We start from the raw sequence: 16953 nt of genomic DNA, 5'->3' as shown, positions 1-16953 counted from the left end.
AAGAGTCAGAAAAAACATAGGCTAACTAAAAACAGAGACTACAGAAATGCCATATTAATTAAATTTATACCAGCATTTGAAATGAAGAATTAATTAGTCATACCAGAAAGGAGGCAGCAGACACTTTAAGATGCTTGACATTAGAAAGCTTTTGGAAGAGCTGGAACGTGACAAATTTGTGGTCATGTGTCTCAATGTCAATATTTGCCTCAGTTAGTGACGCAAATTTGTCGATTACAAAGTCTGACAGTATGTTTGATTTGTAACTAATGGTCGACAAATTAGGAGCCGTTCAAATATCTCCGACGAGAACTAAAACAAAAAACGGTAGGCGGGCATAAAGCTTCGACTACATACTTCGACCACATCACTTAACAAAGATAAACCTTTGGTCGTGAATAAGAAAACTAAAATCTCCCATGGATATAAACAGCAGACACTTTCAGTAAGACTAAAATCTCCCATGGATGGAGAGTAATATGCACAGTAAATCAACATCAGAGACGGACTAATTTTCTCTAGTTACACATGAGCCTCATCCCAGGTAGTAATAGACTAAAAAACATCATCAAAAGATTTCAATTCAATGTTATGTAAATTCATTCAGTACATACAGTACCAGAACCCCTAGTAAAAGATTTTATTAACAAGGACATCTTGAGTAAATACATGATAGACTGCAATGCTCATCAGATTAGTATACAAGAGCGTTATAACTCGCCCCAAGTATGTGACAACGGAACATCAATCCAAAGGATCATGAGAACAATCAACAAGCAAACATAAAGCGTAGAAAGTTAAAAGGTATCTGAAGGGTAGCAAAAATCACTAATGGAATTATTTTGGACGAATGTAGAACTTCCAAAAGCTAAACCATTTGGCTAAGACATACTAGGAATAGTAAATGAGAAAAGTAAAAGAATCATTCAACGTTTTCCAATGAAGCACCATCTAGTATGCTTCTTATCCTTCTTCTCATCCGTGTTTCAACTTTCAGCTGATTCCTCTATTTGTCCTCGCCCCGTGTAGGTACCAGAATTCAGCGAAACGAAAGTTTCTACATACTTCTTCTCTAATTTAAAACCTGTTAGACTAGTCAACTTTCTTTCAATAGCACTTCCACGTTTTGGGTCATATAATATCAGCCCACCAGAAACCATAAATAGAATCTCACCATTTTTAAAATTCCACAGAATCGACAAATGACGGCAGTTAGTTACAATCTCATTGGTGATAACATAACGTTTAGTCCTAGACTCACGAACTCCATAATCTTGCATTACCCAGACTTCAACACCAACCTCATCAACCTTAACAAGTAAACAGAGGCACCCTTCCAAAACTCCATTAGCAATAATATCCAAGCATTTGTACTCAAAAACTTCTTTCGGTAGTTGAATTTCTTTGAATTTTCATTACTGATATCCAATGATACTATGATCATCTGGTCCAACTGGTTCCTTGGTACAGCAAACCGATGAATATATCCATTAACAACTACCTCCTTCCCATAAGACAACCAGTAATGCTTTCTGGATGGAATGGTTTTCCACGAATTTGAGCCTAATGTATAAACACTAACTGCACCTCCAAATGCAAGACGTAGCAACTTATAGTCGTCATTCTGGCAATCATAACCAAAAGCATATTTGCAAATTTCAAATGACTCTGATAACTGAAAATGTATCTTCTTGAATTCTTTAGTTGCTGGGTTCCAAACACAGAAAATTTCTTCCACACTAGAACTCACCCGGTCATTATCATAAAACAAAAGACAAACAAGACCATTGCAAGACCCAACCAATTTAATTCTAAAACCTGAAGATTTCAATGGGTAATCTTCAATTCCAACAACAAAATCTTCATCGATCTCACTAAATGATGGCGATTTTAGAGATTCATCATAAACTCTAGAATAGATTAACTCATTGTGGCCTCTTAGAATGAGACTTCTACTGTTTTTTCTTTCAACAGCAATATCAAGATGGAATTTAGCAAAATTAGGTTTAGAAATTAGAGACAACCAAGATTTACAAACAGACTTACATCTTAGTATGGATTTGACTGGCAATCTTATCAAGATTTCAAAGAAAACCTCTTCTGGAATCATGCTGCTGCGGTTGCGCATTTTCTCTCTTTCGGGCTTTTGAACTCCAGAGAGAGAGTGGAGAAAACAAGTGAAAAAAAGGCAAATTGCCATGGTTGTTTGATTTAGGGCATTTTTATGAGAAAGAAACGAGATGAATGGCCGAGATTAAGAATGATTTTCTAGAGATCATGGTTATTTTTCTTTTTTTGAGGGGATCATGGTTTTATTAGGTCACCTTCCCTATAGTGATAAGGGGTGTCCTAAAACGTTGAAATGACTAACCTATCTTTAACCTAATTTAATTTAAAACCAACCTAATAACCACCTATATATATAACCACCACCGTCGTCCACCACTGCCGATTACCACCACCACCAACCACCGATTACCACCACCACCACCGCCCACCACCGCCGATTACCACCACCACCTCCTCCGATTATCACCACCACCAACCACCTCCTCCCACCACCACCGCCACCGCCTATTTAAGAAATGTAATAACATCAATGCAATCACAATTAAGTTCGGTTATATAATAATTTTATCGAGTATAAAAGACGCCAGCCGCAACCTGATTCTGCGATGGGACCACTCCGGAGGTATTTTCCAACAAACCCTTCACTTTAATTTAATTTTGATTGCTTCAATCGAATAGAAATCATCAAAATATGGTTTTAATAGGAGTTACAGAGCCATGTTCGGTTAGGCCGATTTTCCAAAAAACCCTAGTTTACTAACCGAACTTCTTGAAAATGAAGAACACCAAGAACAGTTCGGTTTGTTGGATTTAAAACTAAGTCTCCGAACTCTCTGTTCGGTTGTTTCGCAAAAAAATTTAAAACTACAAAGTAACCGAACTCCACCCTTAGAACCGAAAAAAACAAATCCAGTCTAACCGAACTGTGTTGTTGTGGCCACTATGTTGAGTTCCAAAATAACCGAACTTATCCAATAGAGTTCGGTTTGTTCGCAAAAACTTTTAAAACTACAAAGTAACCGAACTTAGCCAATAGACGCTGGAACTTTACATTTTTTTTGTTTGTTAAGTTCGGTAACTTCACAATTTTATCGCAGAAAACGAACTCAGAGTTCGGTTGGTTAGCTGTTAGGTTCAAGTTTGGGAAAGAACCGAACTTTGTAAACTTATATAGTCTTATATTACGTAAAGTTAGGTTAGATCAAAAGTGCATGCAGTTTGCGAACCAACCGAACTTTTTACACCAAAGTTCGGTTAGTTGAGAACCAACCGAACATAACGCTGTAACTCCTAGAAATTCTATTATTTGAGAGTTCGGTAACCTGCGTGTTTGGAACAAGTAACCGAACTACACTTTCAGATGAGTTCGGTTACTTGTTCATCTCACGGGGCAACCGAAGTACAGCTTCATATGAGTTCAGTTACTTGTTCTTCATATAAAGTAACCGAACTGTTCAAAATCCAGTTCAAATCCCGATCATTTTGAAGATTAACAAATATTCTAGGAGAGGATGGGGATGAAGAATCAGATGAGTTTTCATCATTTGAATACTCAAACTTAGTGAATTGGAAAAAAAAATTATTTTCCATGTTTTTCTCCTTCATCTTCTCTAACTCTACTATCTCAATAATTCTACTCAACTAATAGTAAACCCATCTTTTAATTTAATCTCACTAATTGTTTTTAACTAAATCATTCACTAATCATAACCTAAAATTAATTAAGAGGATAGATTATGTATTAAATAAATAACTAGATATGGGGTGACCTAAAATTACTTTTAATGCCTTTACCCAAAATAAAACCATGGTCCCCCCAAAAAAACCATGGTCCCCAAAAAATCGTTCGAGATTAAAGGCACAAACATTATGGTTGGGTTGGGCCCGTTCACCAATGGACTCGCAAATTCCGAAGGAGAACACGATTTGGAGAGTCGTCGCGGCGAGAGTTGTAAAATGTGCCGGCCCAATCCACACATTCACGTGTTTAGTGTGCTACGTGTTAAGCCGATACAATGAAGATAAAATGTCACTACAGTAAAGACTCTTTCATGGAATATGAAATATACACGAAATGTGATGTATTGTACCATGTTTTATATTGTTTTGTTAATGTTATATATACGGAGCAGTTCATGTGTCTAGAAGGGCCTTGTGCGAATATTCTCGTAGGGCCTTTTGCAATGTCGAATATTTTGTTACAACAGTAAACAAAAAGTATCAATAATTTTTTATTTGATTCGTAAGATTGTTGATGGGTGCGTTAAAGAAAAAGTTACACTGAATAACGGTGTTAACGCGTATTATATATATTGAAGAAATGAAAGTACCGAATAAGAACTTTTTTTTTGTTGATGTCAATAAAGCTACGCTAGGAGAAATCAAATGATATAGCCATGGGTTATGCTATGTACTTTTGGGAGGCAATGGTATTAGGTCCAATTAAACATGGTCTAATTTGAATCAACACCAAAATGATTGCGCAGTGGATGGATCAGTTAAGTTGTTCCCTAGAGTTATGTGTTCCAGTCTCATTCACTAAATTTAACGATTTTTTTTTTGGGTAAGGGTGTGTGTAATTGTTGGGCTGGGAATAAAAGGCCAGTGTTGGACCCTGTGCGGTCGCACGGCCTGTACGGCCTGAGGCCCGGCTCTGATTATATGTCGTTCTTTCTTAACGTTATGTGTTGTATTCTACTATGTCATGTGCTTTGTAGATTAGTCTCGCCCAGTACAACCCATAAAATTGTTATTTTGTGTCGTGATGGGCTAAGTCACTTGTCGTAAAAAAAAAGTGCAGAGGAGAGGAGAGCATGAAGTCATTCGAAAAAAGATACGGTGTTTAAAGAAAAAAAAATGAACAAGAATATCTATTTAACTAAGAAGACTAGATGCCATTTCAAGCTTCGATTTTAGATCAATATCAAAAGAAGTGTATATTGAAGAAAGTTATGCAATCTTCAAAACCTTATACCATGAGAGAGTTTACTCGCGAAGAAATTGATTCCATAACCCAAAAACATAAAAAAACCTATTGATACATATCACCAGAGTATTATTGTCAAAGTTGTGATGCAATTGGACTTTCATGTTGTGTAATAATAGTATGACACTATATAAAGATGATTGAGAACATCAATTTTCTTATTGATATGACTACGGATTTTCAACAAAAATGATGCTGAGTTGAACATGTTCAGAATCGCTGGAGTACTTGGAGTAGCGATGAGTTCAAGGAATGTTGAAGATCCAAGGAATCAAGCATGATGGATGAGCGAAGAATTCAAGGAATATTGAAGAGCCAAGGAAATCAAGCATGATAGATGACAAGCTACAAAGTTTATTTATTTTGTAATCGATATGTATTGATGGTTTTGTCACTAAAATTGACAAAGAGGAAGATTGTCATAGCTCTGCTCGATCGAACTCGTAACCATTGATATCTCAAGCTTTTTATCAAGTTTAGTTGATCAAAACTATAGTCTTGATTTCTAGTCTACTTATAACTATGTCTCGGACTAGGATAGAATATGTAGTTGAGCTTTAGAATTCACGGCGTTCATCGATTGAAGACGAAGATCTACTGAGGAGAGCTTGGAGGAACTTCATCAACAAAAGGTATGTGGAGACTAAAGCTTATATATCACTCAGAAGTTTATTCTATTATATCTTCTAAAGAGACTAAGTCGTATAGCTAGATATACTTTTACATTATACACATTTGATATTTCGAGCTGAGTTTATATCGGTTATCTATTTCTCGAAATATGTGTTGAAATCTTTTTTCTTTAGCTATGTTCATCATTATTCTTGACGAGTTTAGTTGGAAACAATTTATTTGTTGGAAACTACATATTAAGCCAAAAGACGATCATGTGAAAATTTCCTTGAAACATCTTACATAATTTGTGTGAGACAATCATTTGATGTCGGTTTGGAAAGTTTCGTATTGATCATTCGATCACTTGGAAATTACTTGAAGATAATAGTTTGTGTGAGACAGCTACTATCGTCTTTTAAGGATGTTTCAATGATTGATATGAGATTTTAAAACAATTAACCATGTCAGGATACATACTATGCATACCTAGTATGCGAATTGTATTGTTATGATTCAGGTCTGGGAACCTTGTTTGCGTACCCAGTATGCGAACGGTTTTACCTATAAAAGTCCGGGAACCTTGTTTGCGTACCTAGTATACTAACGGTTCTACCTGAGTTGGGTCCATGACTGTTGTTCGCGTACTTGGTTTGCGAACGGCTGGTCAAGACCAAAGTTCGGAACTGTTGTTTGCATACCTCGTTTTCGAACACATAGGTTTAGGTTCTAAAATCGGTTAAGTATAATTCTCATACTCATGAACTAAACATTTATGAATTAAGGAATGCAATCTTTGAAACCGTTGATTAATTTTCATGAATGGATTCTTGTATAAGTACTTTGTACAATTACGAATAAATCGAGTTTTGTTTCATTTGGTTCATATATATTTCAATGAGATACTGAACAATTGAACAACTCTATTTGAAACACAATTAGATTCATTTGATTATCTTTCGTGATTAATTGATCATCATATTTGATCTAGAAGTGTTAGATGAATGTGGTTAAGAGAAAAGTGTTCATATGGCTAACTTCGGTTAACTGTTACTGAGCCAACTCAATATACACGTATAGGTACAGTTACCCATATCTAAATGAAATTATATTTCATTTATGTGCAACAAGCTAAGACCATCTAAATGTGGAGATTGATTGCTTTATTTTAAAGCATACTTAGGTTGAATCTTAAGCAGACTTAGGTTTTCATCTATCGATGAATATTGAATGCTTTATTTCTAAGCTATCATAGCTTTGACTATAAGCAAACCCTGATTTGAAAGACCATATATATAAGAGAGAACTCTAGCAACTGGGAAATCTAATCCTGACACTTTCATGTGTCCTAGTTGCGTACTAGAGTCGATTATTCTTTAACCTAGGTTTTTCCAAAACCCTATTAGGTTAACGACTTGAAGACTTCATTTGGGATTCGTGAAGCCAGACCCAACTATTTTTTCTGTAGTTGCATGTTCTGATCTTACTTATTTTATCGTGTTGAGTACTATCTTATCTAAGATTTTCTCGAGATTTATCTCCGATAAGTAAGATAAAAAGTAATCGCAAAGTTCTTCGTCTCAGACTTTTTGATTCCACGGTAACTTCTTCTACCACCATATAGTTAAGTTATTATGAGGTGATTGATATTTCTAGGCTGCTCTTCGGGAGATGGAGGCAAACAACGAATTTCCGTACACCATTTTTGTTTTGTATGATGGTAAAGAATTTAATGTCTCAGTTGAATACACATGGAAGCCTCCTCGGTGCCTGGATTGTATTACTTTTGGACATTCTAGCTCTAAATGTCTGAAGGTTAGGAAGGTCAACAAGAATCTCTGGATCCCGAAATTGAATAAGACCTCTAATGGAGGAGTAAATCAGAAATAAGGGTCTCAAGACATTGTCCAGGAGGTGGCAATTGTGGATGGGACTTTTGAATTGAATGTGAAGATTGTTCTTGAAATTGGTTTCTGAATCAATTGATGAAAATATGATTTTAGGGAATGAGGGAGTAGATACGACTATTGCAACTTCCAATGAGGGGGAAGTGATAGGGACTCACTCCACATTTCAGGTCTCTAAATTTAATGAAGAACCTTTTAAGGAATGTATAACCTATGCTAGGAAGAGCAAGAGCTTAAGCAAGAAGAGTAATAAACGCAAGAATACTCCTACCTGTTATTTAAATTCGTTTAGTGTTCTAGCTGCAGATTCAGAAATGGAGGAGACTCCAAAGAGCAGTGAACTAGTTTGAAGAATGGAAGAGACTAGTCATGTTCAAGGATCCGAAGCTGATTCTAGCAAAGAGAAAGGTTTTGAATATCAAGAGGATAGGGATGCTAGTGAAAATGCGAACAATGAAACTGAGTTTGAGACAAAGGTGGCAGTAGTGACTTGTGATGTTTCGACCGAAGAGTCGGATGAAGAAAAGTTGAAGTCAGTTGAGGAGGTTTCCCAATGGGTACCAAAGACTAAACAACAAAATATGGACAAACTTGCGATGTTTAGTTCCTCTCTAGGTCTTGCTCGTGGAGGTAAAGAAGCTGAGGTTAAGAACATCTTTGGTGGTACTGTAGATAGATATCACTCCTCGAAATTGGTCAAAGATGTGGATCCTAACAATGAAGATTTGGGTAGAGGGAAAAGAACCCCTGTACCCAAGAAGAAGTTATAAGGGCCTTGGTGAATTCATGTGTTAATTTAGTCTAGCAAGTTGTTGTGCTTATGCTTTATATGCGTTGTTTTTGAACGATTTTTTGGGCACTACTCAAAAATGTGGGGGATTACTAAGTGATAAAATGTTTACCCTATACTTATAAAGGGTGTCCTAAAGTGTGGAAATGACTAACCTACCCTTAACCTATATATATTTAACCACCTCCTCCCATCACCACCACCTATATATATATAACCACCTCCTCCCATCACCACCGCCGCTCACCACCACCGACCACCTCGAACCACCACCACAACCACCTCTGTATATAACTTAAATTTAATCATTAACAAAACAAAACCAAAATAAAAATTATAACAAACCCATCAATTATCATTCGTTTTTGGTTGAAAAAATGAGAATTAATCATCAAAATGAGTTGAAAATGGAAATTGCAGAGAGAAGTTCGACTAGGAATTATCTGAAAAACTTTGTCGAACTAGCCGAACTCAACTTTAATGGAGGTTTTTCTTTCAGAGAAAAGTTCGGTTACGTCGCAAATTGTTTTCCTAGCCGAACTTTTAGTTCGGTTACGTCGCAATTTTTTTCTCCTAACTGAAGTTTTCTCTCAAAGCCTATATATTGAGTTCGGTTACGTTGCAAATTTTTTCATTTTATTTTCTCAGACGAACTTTTAGTTCTGTTACGTCGCAATTTTTTTCTCCTAACGGAACTTTTCTCTAAAAGAACAAACTCCATTAAAGTTGAGTTCGGCTACCTGTGTTTTTAGAAACATTAGTCGAACTACACTTGCAGATGAGTTCGGCTACCTGTTCTTCAAATGTCGTAACCGAACTTTGTTAACCAAACCAAAAACAATTTGTAAATTGTTCATTTTTAGGAATGTTTTGGCCAATTCAAGCACCATTAACTAAGTTTGAAGTCTTCATGAGTACCCAAAACATCATACTCTTGTTGTGGCTCTTAAAGAAAAAGATCTAACTTTTTTTCTTCCAAAACCCTCATCTTCATTATCATCTTCATCTTCTTCTTCTCCCTCTCAATAATTATTTTTTTGAAAAAAATCAAATTATTAATTTAATCTCACTAATCATTAATTAACTCACTAATCAATACACTAACTAATTTTATTACCAAGGAAAAGTTTGGTATTAAAAAAATAGATAAGGGGTGACTCAAAATTACTTCAAATATCCACCCAAAAATTGAAGAGTAGTCCCCACCATTTTTGAGTAGTGCCCAAAAAATCATTCTTGTTTTTCTTGTAGCTAGGTTAGTGTTGGGCCTATCAACTTGTATCAAATTCCAGGCATGGAGGATGGTACCCGATTGAAAAAAAAAAGAAGCAATGGTGGCGTAAGCCTGAATTATAAAGCACTACCGGAGGAGATAAAGGGTGTGTCAGATTCTGTCAAAACTTTGATAAATCAGCTAAGTATGTATTCGACTAAATATATTGTTTTTAGTAAGCCTGAATTATATTTGGTTAAAACGATAGATAGTCATGATAATCAGGCGTGATAAGAAATTATTGTTGCAACTCGGAAACCCTAAATCTAACTCCTGTCTTGTTTGATGGATAAATTGTCAGAGCGTCCACAGTGGGAGAGTAAACCCAAATATTTGGTCTTTTCAACAGACGTAGTGGAACGTATTATCGATCAAATTTTGATCAACGACTAAAACGCAGAGTATATTTGGTATGGGACCAAGGTTAAACCCAAATATAGTCGAGCGTTGGTATACTTCACGCCCCACCACCAGGCGGACATATAATGCACGTCCCACATCAGGCGGACGTATATTCCACGCCCATATCAGGCGTTGGTATAGTCTACGCTCCACATGGGGCGTACGTAAAGTCTACGCCCCATTTTTTTTTTTTTGTATGGGGCGGGCATTATACCCCCGCCCCATTCTTTGTTTTCAAAACCGTTTTAGTGGGGCGGGGTTTATACCTCCGCCCCACTTCTTTCATTTTTTTTTATTTTTTAGAATGCCCCACACCAGGCGAACGTATAATGTACGTCTGACCAAATTTAGTCTTTCCACCGTAGCGTCACACACCATACTAAACCCATAATTTGATCTTTTTTCTCCTCTTTGGTCTTTGGTTATACTCGCACCACTGCAGTTGCTCTCAGAAACCCTAACCAAACCCTATGTTTACTTGATACACAAGCGTGATACATTGAAAACCCTAGATTTTTGGTGTAGGATGAGATTGATTGTATAATTTGTGGGTGGAAACAGATGGGTGGATTCAATTGCAAATCTTGCCAATCATAAGAGGATATGATAATCCAGTAACCTTGACTAAGGACTATCATTTTTGTTTCTTGCTAATCATAAGAGGAGATGATAATCCAGTAACCTCTGACTAAGGATTACCATTGTTCGTAAATCTTGTGGAGTGGTTCTAATTTGACAGGCATTAAGGAGGGCATGAAACATATTAATATGATTTTGCAAGAGATGGCCGCCACCTGGTTCGTACCATCTAGAGCGAGATGGTCGCTACATCATCACAGAGTTTGAAGACTTGTTACAAATCTGTCTTCATCAGTCTTGGCAAGGTAACTCGGGATGGTCTTTTAGGCTATCGTTTCTTCGGGATGGTCTTTTAGACTGCCGTTTCTGCAGCCATGCAGGAGATAAATCTATTTCCTTGTTTCACTCTATTAGTCTGAGCCTCCTCTCTCCCTCACTTTTTTTTTCCCTGGAAAAATAAAAGTAAAAACTGAAGGGTAAAATTTCTCGGACTCAAGCTTTTGGCCGACTTAAAAAGTTTTTCTATGTGTGAATTTGTTATTTAACGTCAGTTGTGGTTCTGTGTCTTACCTTTTCTCCCATTTATGAGAATGGTCTGGGTTAGTGCCTTATTTTTCTTAATTTATTTATAATTGCAGAGTTGAGTGATTATTTTATGTAAGGCTCTCAGTGGAATCAGTGGAAAAATACAACAACTACGTGATCGAGTTTTAAAGACCAAAATTGTTCTTCGCCAACATGTTATATCTGCTAATTAACCTGTTAGGTTTCCTATATGTTTCTTCTTAGTTGCAACAGTTCATCCATCTCACTGATTATCTGCAGGAAACTTCTATGCTTAACAATGGGAAAGCCACTCAGATTGGAGGGACGACTTCAATGCGTATTTCTGGTTTGTCCTTCGTGACTTTGTTATGTGATCAGGCTTCTTACTTGGATACTTGTCATTATGTTGTCATTCTCGATATATTTGCAGGTCACCTACTTGCTTTGAGCTAAATTGGCCACTGCAGACGTATCCAGACCAATTCAGCAATGGTCTGGATTTCCTCTGACTTCTTCAGGGTGTCGACCGGCCAATTCAGCAATGGTAGGTGGTGGATTTCCTCTGACTTCTTCAGGGTGTCGACCGAACAGGGGATGACCTTCAGTGTGAGGAGGAGTAATGTCACCACCGTCAGTGTTGGAGGCCGGAATCGTTTCCGGGATATTCTGATTGTCATTGTTGTTGTTGCTAGTACTAGCGTCGTTTGTGTTGGAACCTGTAACTAACCCAGACCTAAGACCGGCCATCTTGTGAAATCGTGAGATTTCAACCGAGAGATTAATCTCCCACTGTGGTCGCCAATCTGTGAGTGGGGAAAAACGATTTGGTGGTTTTTACGGAATTGAAGAGTCGACCGTGTGGAGACTCCTTGAACCGAGTGAAATGTTGAACCTCACACAGATGCACTGCAAGAAGGGAGTGCTTTAAGTTCGAAAGATCAATCTGTAAGACCCCGGCTTAAACCAAGAACAATGGCCGTTCCAGAGTCAATTCGGTCACAAGAGAGGATGGGTTGATCTGTAGGAGAGAAGCTGAGAAATGTGTGAGATCAATGATGATCTGAGATTGTAGGTGTGTTGTGAATTCAGCGTGAAAATTCTCTGAATGATTGAATTTTGCTCAATTGAGAGTAATTTCTGTGAGTTCGTGTAGACGAAAGATTGTATGTATGAACTTTGATGAGAAATTGCTCGTCTTGGCGAATGTTGTTTGAGTGTTCGAAAACTTCTCCTCTTCAATCAGGATTCAGAGACATTTTATAATGTCGGAGTTGAAAATACCATGATCCCATGAAGTGTGACAGTTGCTGGAATCATAAAATTGGAAATGGGGAAATCATGTTAAAACCAATTACTCATCGTGCGGAGACTTGGTTAACTTTCCACCCACTACTTTGCTGACTCTTCCAACTGATTGCATTGCTCACATTCTCATCGTAAGTGAACACACGTGCCATAGACCGCCAGACTAAAACCCTAGTTAGTATCCCCCATGTGGCACGATTGAAATCTCGTGATTGTGGAGTCAGTTGCTGACTTTATGGGACGATGAGTCCATGTATTGCTGAGTTGAACTTGATTAGCAAATGTTTCGAAACTCATGAATTTAATGTGTCTGCTGAGACGAGGTATCATCATAACCTAAGACGAGCAAAACTGTGTTGCTAAATTGTTGAATATTGATAGTTGAACCAATATTCTTTGATTTGAGAAAATATTGCTAGTCTGAGCGAATATTGCTAATTGAGTAAATATTTCCGGTTCGAGCGAATATTGCTGGTTCGAGCAAATATTACTAGTTTGAACAAATATTGTTCTTTTGATGAATTGTTGGTAGCTGGACCAAATAAAATGTTAATTTAAGTTACTGACTGCTGAGTCGAGCAAAATAAATATGAATATCAATCATGGAATCAACATAAAATTATCAAAGTGTTCGAATCTGCACATAATCACGTTTCTGCAGAGCTCTGGATTCAAAACCCTAATTTTACCGAAATGATGATTTATTGCAAATCAATACGGGACCGGCTACATGAGATGACGAGTTCACCATATAACGCCCAAATGCTCAAATGAGCAAAAATACCAAAGTCTCTTGAGGACCAGTTGGTGAAAGAATGATTAAATGTTGATTTAATCATTTACTGAAATAATGCTCGTGTGAGCAACAAATCATAAAACCTGATGTAGAAAATATGAGGGGCCGACCAAGAGGTCATGAGACCGGATCTTGATGGATGTGGGACCATTAGATGGTCGTTTTAGCGAATTTCCAATTGTTTGAAAAGAGTTCAAACCTAATATGAGCAACTAAGCAAATTAGGTTAAAATCATTAAAACATGCGGGACCAGCTGTTTGCAAGCCTCAGGGTCACCCTTGGTCGGTCAAGGGGATGTGCCCGTGTCACCATAATGTTCACGTTTCAGTCCTGAGAATTTTGATATTTTCTGGTGCACGTTTGAGCAACATTTGGAGAAAATATGCAAAATCCATGGTTTTGCTGAAACCGGCAAAAATACATGAGATGATGAAAATAATAAATAAACAAGGAATCACAAGTTATGGGAACGTACACGGCTAGGGCATGGCCGACGGGCTGACACGCGGTCCCACATGTTTTTCCCCGTTTTATGTGATTTTATGTATTTTTCTCTGATTTAAGGGAAGTTCCATGAAATTGGAGAGTTTGGAGAAATTAGGGAACTTCCATGAGATGAGAGACATAAATTAAAATATAAAATAGGGAATGGGAGTGTGGGGCCGGAAATGGCCGTGGCATGGCCGGCCGGCCAATGAGCGCGGGCCCCAAGGCACTCTTCCCAATTTTATGTAATTTTGATGATTTTAGATAATTTTTCATAAAATCAAAGGGATTTGTTGAAAACCAAGATATTTTGTTGAAATCAAGGAGTTTTCATGAAATCAGGAAACCAAACACCAAATAATAATAAAATAATGGGTGTGTGGGACCAGCTAGGGCATGGCCGGCCGGCTAGAGCCCGGTCCCACAAGTTTTCCTAATGTTTTTTAATATTTTCCATGATTTTAGAGAAAATACATGAAATTAGGTAATTTTAGGGAAAATTCATAAAATCAAGGAATTTTCATAATTTGAGAAGGAATAATAAAATAATGGGACGTGAGGTGTGGGACCAGCCACGTCCAAGGCATGACCGGCCGGCCGACGGTCCCGCGACACCTTTACCTAATTTTATTATTTTTTTGATAAAATCATGTGATTTAGATAAAAATACATGAAATTAGGTAATTTTCATGATTTTAGGGAAAATTCATGAAATCAAGGAATTTTCATAATTTGAGAGAAATAATAAAATAATAGAGACGTGAGGTGTGATGTGTGGGACCGGCCACGGCCAAGACATGGCCGGCTGGTGCTCGGTCCCGCGACACCTTTCCCTAATTTTATTATTTTTTGATAAAATCATGTGATTTAGATAATTTCTTTGAAATAAAGGAAATTTGCTCGAACGAGAGGATTTTCATGAGATCGTGAAAATAGTAAAAATATGGTAAAATATAAAATTGGGCGCGTGACTAGTCACGGCATGACTGGCCGGCTGGTGAGCCTAGTCCCCTAGCGCTTTTGTTTAATATTTTATTATTATTATTTTCCCTTCCTATTTTGCATAGGTTCCTCGTTCGTTCGTATTTTTTAAATGCTCGTTCGTGCATTTATAATGTTGGTCTGTGTATTATCTGCTAATTACACTTGCACCATTTTGTCAGGGCTTATTCGATGCCCAGATGCCTGTTCCGTTGAATATTTATTACTAACCTGTGGAATTCTGATGGGAAGAACCACATATTGAAATAACGAAATATAACGAGGAATCGTAGAATATTGCTGAACATTCAGGCGATTAATTGACGACTCGTAGAATATTGATGGATATTCAGACGATGGCTCGTAGAATATTGCTGGATATTCAGACGATTTAAGATAATTAATTGCTGGCTCTATACTAGAAGGGATTCATGTCTAGGAGCATTAATTATATGAGGGTTGAGCAATATGAACTTGCTGGAGTGTCATATTCCTCTTGCATAATCGGGGAAAACTTGGTTACATCCCGAAGACGTTGTCGCTCTATACTAGCAGACATGCTGTCTAGGATCCGCCCAATCTTTCGATTCTATACAGTATGAGATGTGTCGTGGCCTCAGCTGAGAGACTACACATCTACATCTTATCTGAGAGACTTTCTTCATCAGAGGTGGCATGAGCTTTCATGCACAGAGACATGAGTCTCGATACTCATCCGATTGCCGGATCCGGAGTAATTACTGAAATTGCTCAGTATTCATGAGATGTGTCGTGGCCTCAGCTGAGAGACTACACATCTACACGTACTCTGAGAGACAGCCTTCTCAGTCAGAGATTTATGACATGAGCTTTCATGCTTTAATGAGAGACATGAGTCTCAATACTCATCCGGTTGCCGAATCTGGAATATAGTTTTACAATTCTACCCTTTGTCGAAAATCCACCATCTACATTAAGTCCCATGCTTAGTGAGGAACAGTCATGTTCCTCAGTCAGCATTTAATGGTGATTTTCCAGGTATAAATAAAAATAAGTAATTGAACTTAGTCATAAGATAAGATATTACCGGATTTCGACTGAATGAGCAAACCATGGTTTGAGCGGAAACCTCTGTGGCATAATAGAGCGTTATCCAGTGAACATAAAACCGTGTAGAACCGCTGATTCGATGGTGGAACCTTAGTTGGTTTAGGATTCACGGGTCGGGCCCAAAAGGGAAATCCTTATGGAATTAGGTTTTGGAAATAAAATTAGGTATAAAAGGGATTAATTCTCTCTTTTTTTTTTTATTTCTCTCACGTCCGACCATCATCTCCATCTCCCTCTCATCTTCACGTCAAGCATCAGGAGCAGCAGGAGACTTTCTACCGGAATCGTCGTCGCCGCCGGTGTCCGATCACCGTCCGGCCGGCGCCGTCAGGTGAGTTTTTTCTTCTTCAAAGTTTGCTGATTTCATGAGTTGTCCATGCTTCCATCATGTTAAAATTCTATACATGTGTACATGTTGATGTGAGTTTTGTAGAAAAACCCTTGTTTTATCAAACGTATGTTCGTTCGATCGTTAGTTTTGAAAACTAATAAAAACCCCTGATTTATGAGAGATTTTTTTTATATATATGGACTTAGGTCCAGTGATAAAACTTAATGTATGAGATTTCATGTGAACCAAGATTTTACCCTAATAGATGTGAGCTTTCACAAAACCGAAATAAACCCCGTTTTAGAAGACAATGCTCATTCGAGAGAAAATAGACATACATATTTTCATGTATGTAAATTTATGTCCAGTGATAAAAATTTATTTATGAGATTTCATGAGAATTAGTATTTTATCACAATAGGTGTGAGCTTTCAAAAAACTAGCATAAACCTTCGTTTTCTAATAAAACGCTAGTACAAAGGAAAATAGATTTTTTATATATATATATATATGTAGCCGTGACATATTTTATGTGAAACATGATGACATATTTTATTCACATGGATTTGTTCTTATTAGATAAATTATGAAAATTTATATGAACAAATTGCATTAATTATTGCTTTGTAAAATCAAGACATGGGTTTTGAGTAACCTTCAAACTAAACAACTTATTTATGATGAAAGTCATGTCTTATTGTAAATTTCATAGTTCAGTTGTGTGAATGTTCACGTTGTGAAAATTATGTATATGATTTTATGAGAAAATCATTTTTCATGAACTAATGAAGTTTTGTTC

General features: G+C 37.2%; 1 protein-coding gene across 1 annotated transcript; it reads right to left on the bottom strand.

The window, feature by feature from the left end:
- Nucleotides 1-274: 274 nt before the first annotated feature.
- Nucleotides 275-2200, bottom strand: LOC113359938 (F-box/kelch-repeat protein At3g06240-like). The gene has a single exon (XM_026603497.1). The coding sequence runs from the start codon at nucleotides 2198-2200 to the stop codon at nucleotides 1280-1282; it is 921 nt and encodes a 306-aa protein (XP_026459282.1). The 3' UTR covers nucleotides 275-1279.
- Nucleotides 2201-16953: the final 14753 nt, after the last annotated feature.

This window comes from Papaver somniferum, chromosome 3, assembly GCF_003573695.1.
Source record: "Papaver somniferum cultivar HN1 chromosome 3, ASM357369v1, whole genome shotgun sequence".
NCBI lineage: Eukaryota > Viridiplantae > Streptophyta > Magnoliopsida > Ranunculales > Papaveraceae > Papaver > Papaver somniferum.
Note: the sequence above shows the minus strand (reverse complement) of the source record. Positions and strands in the feature narration are given on the sequence as shown.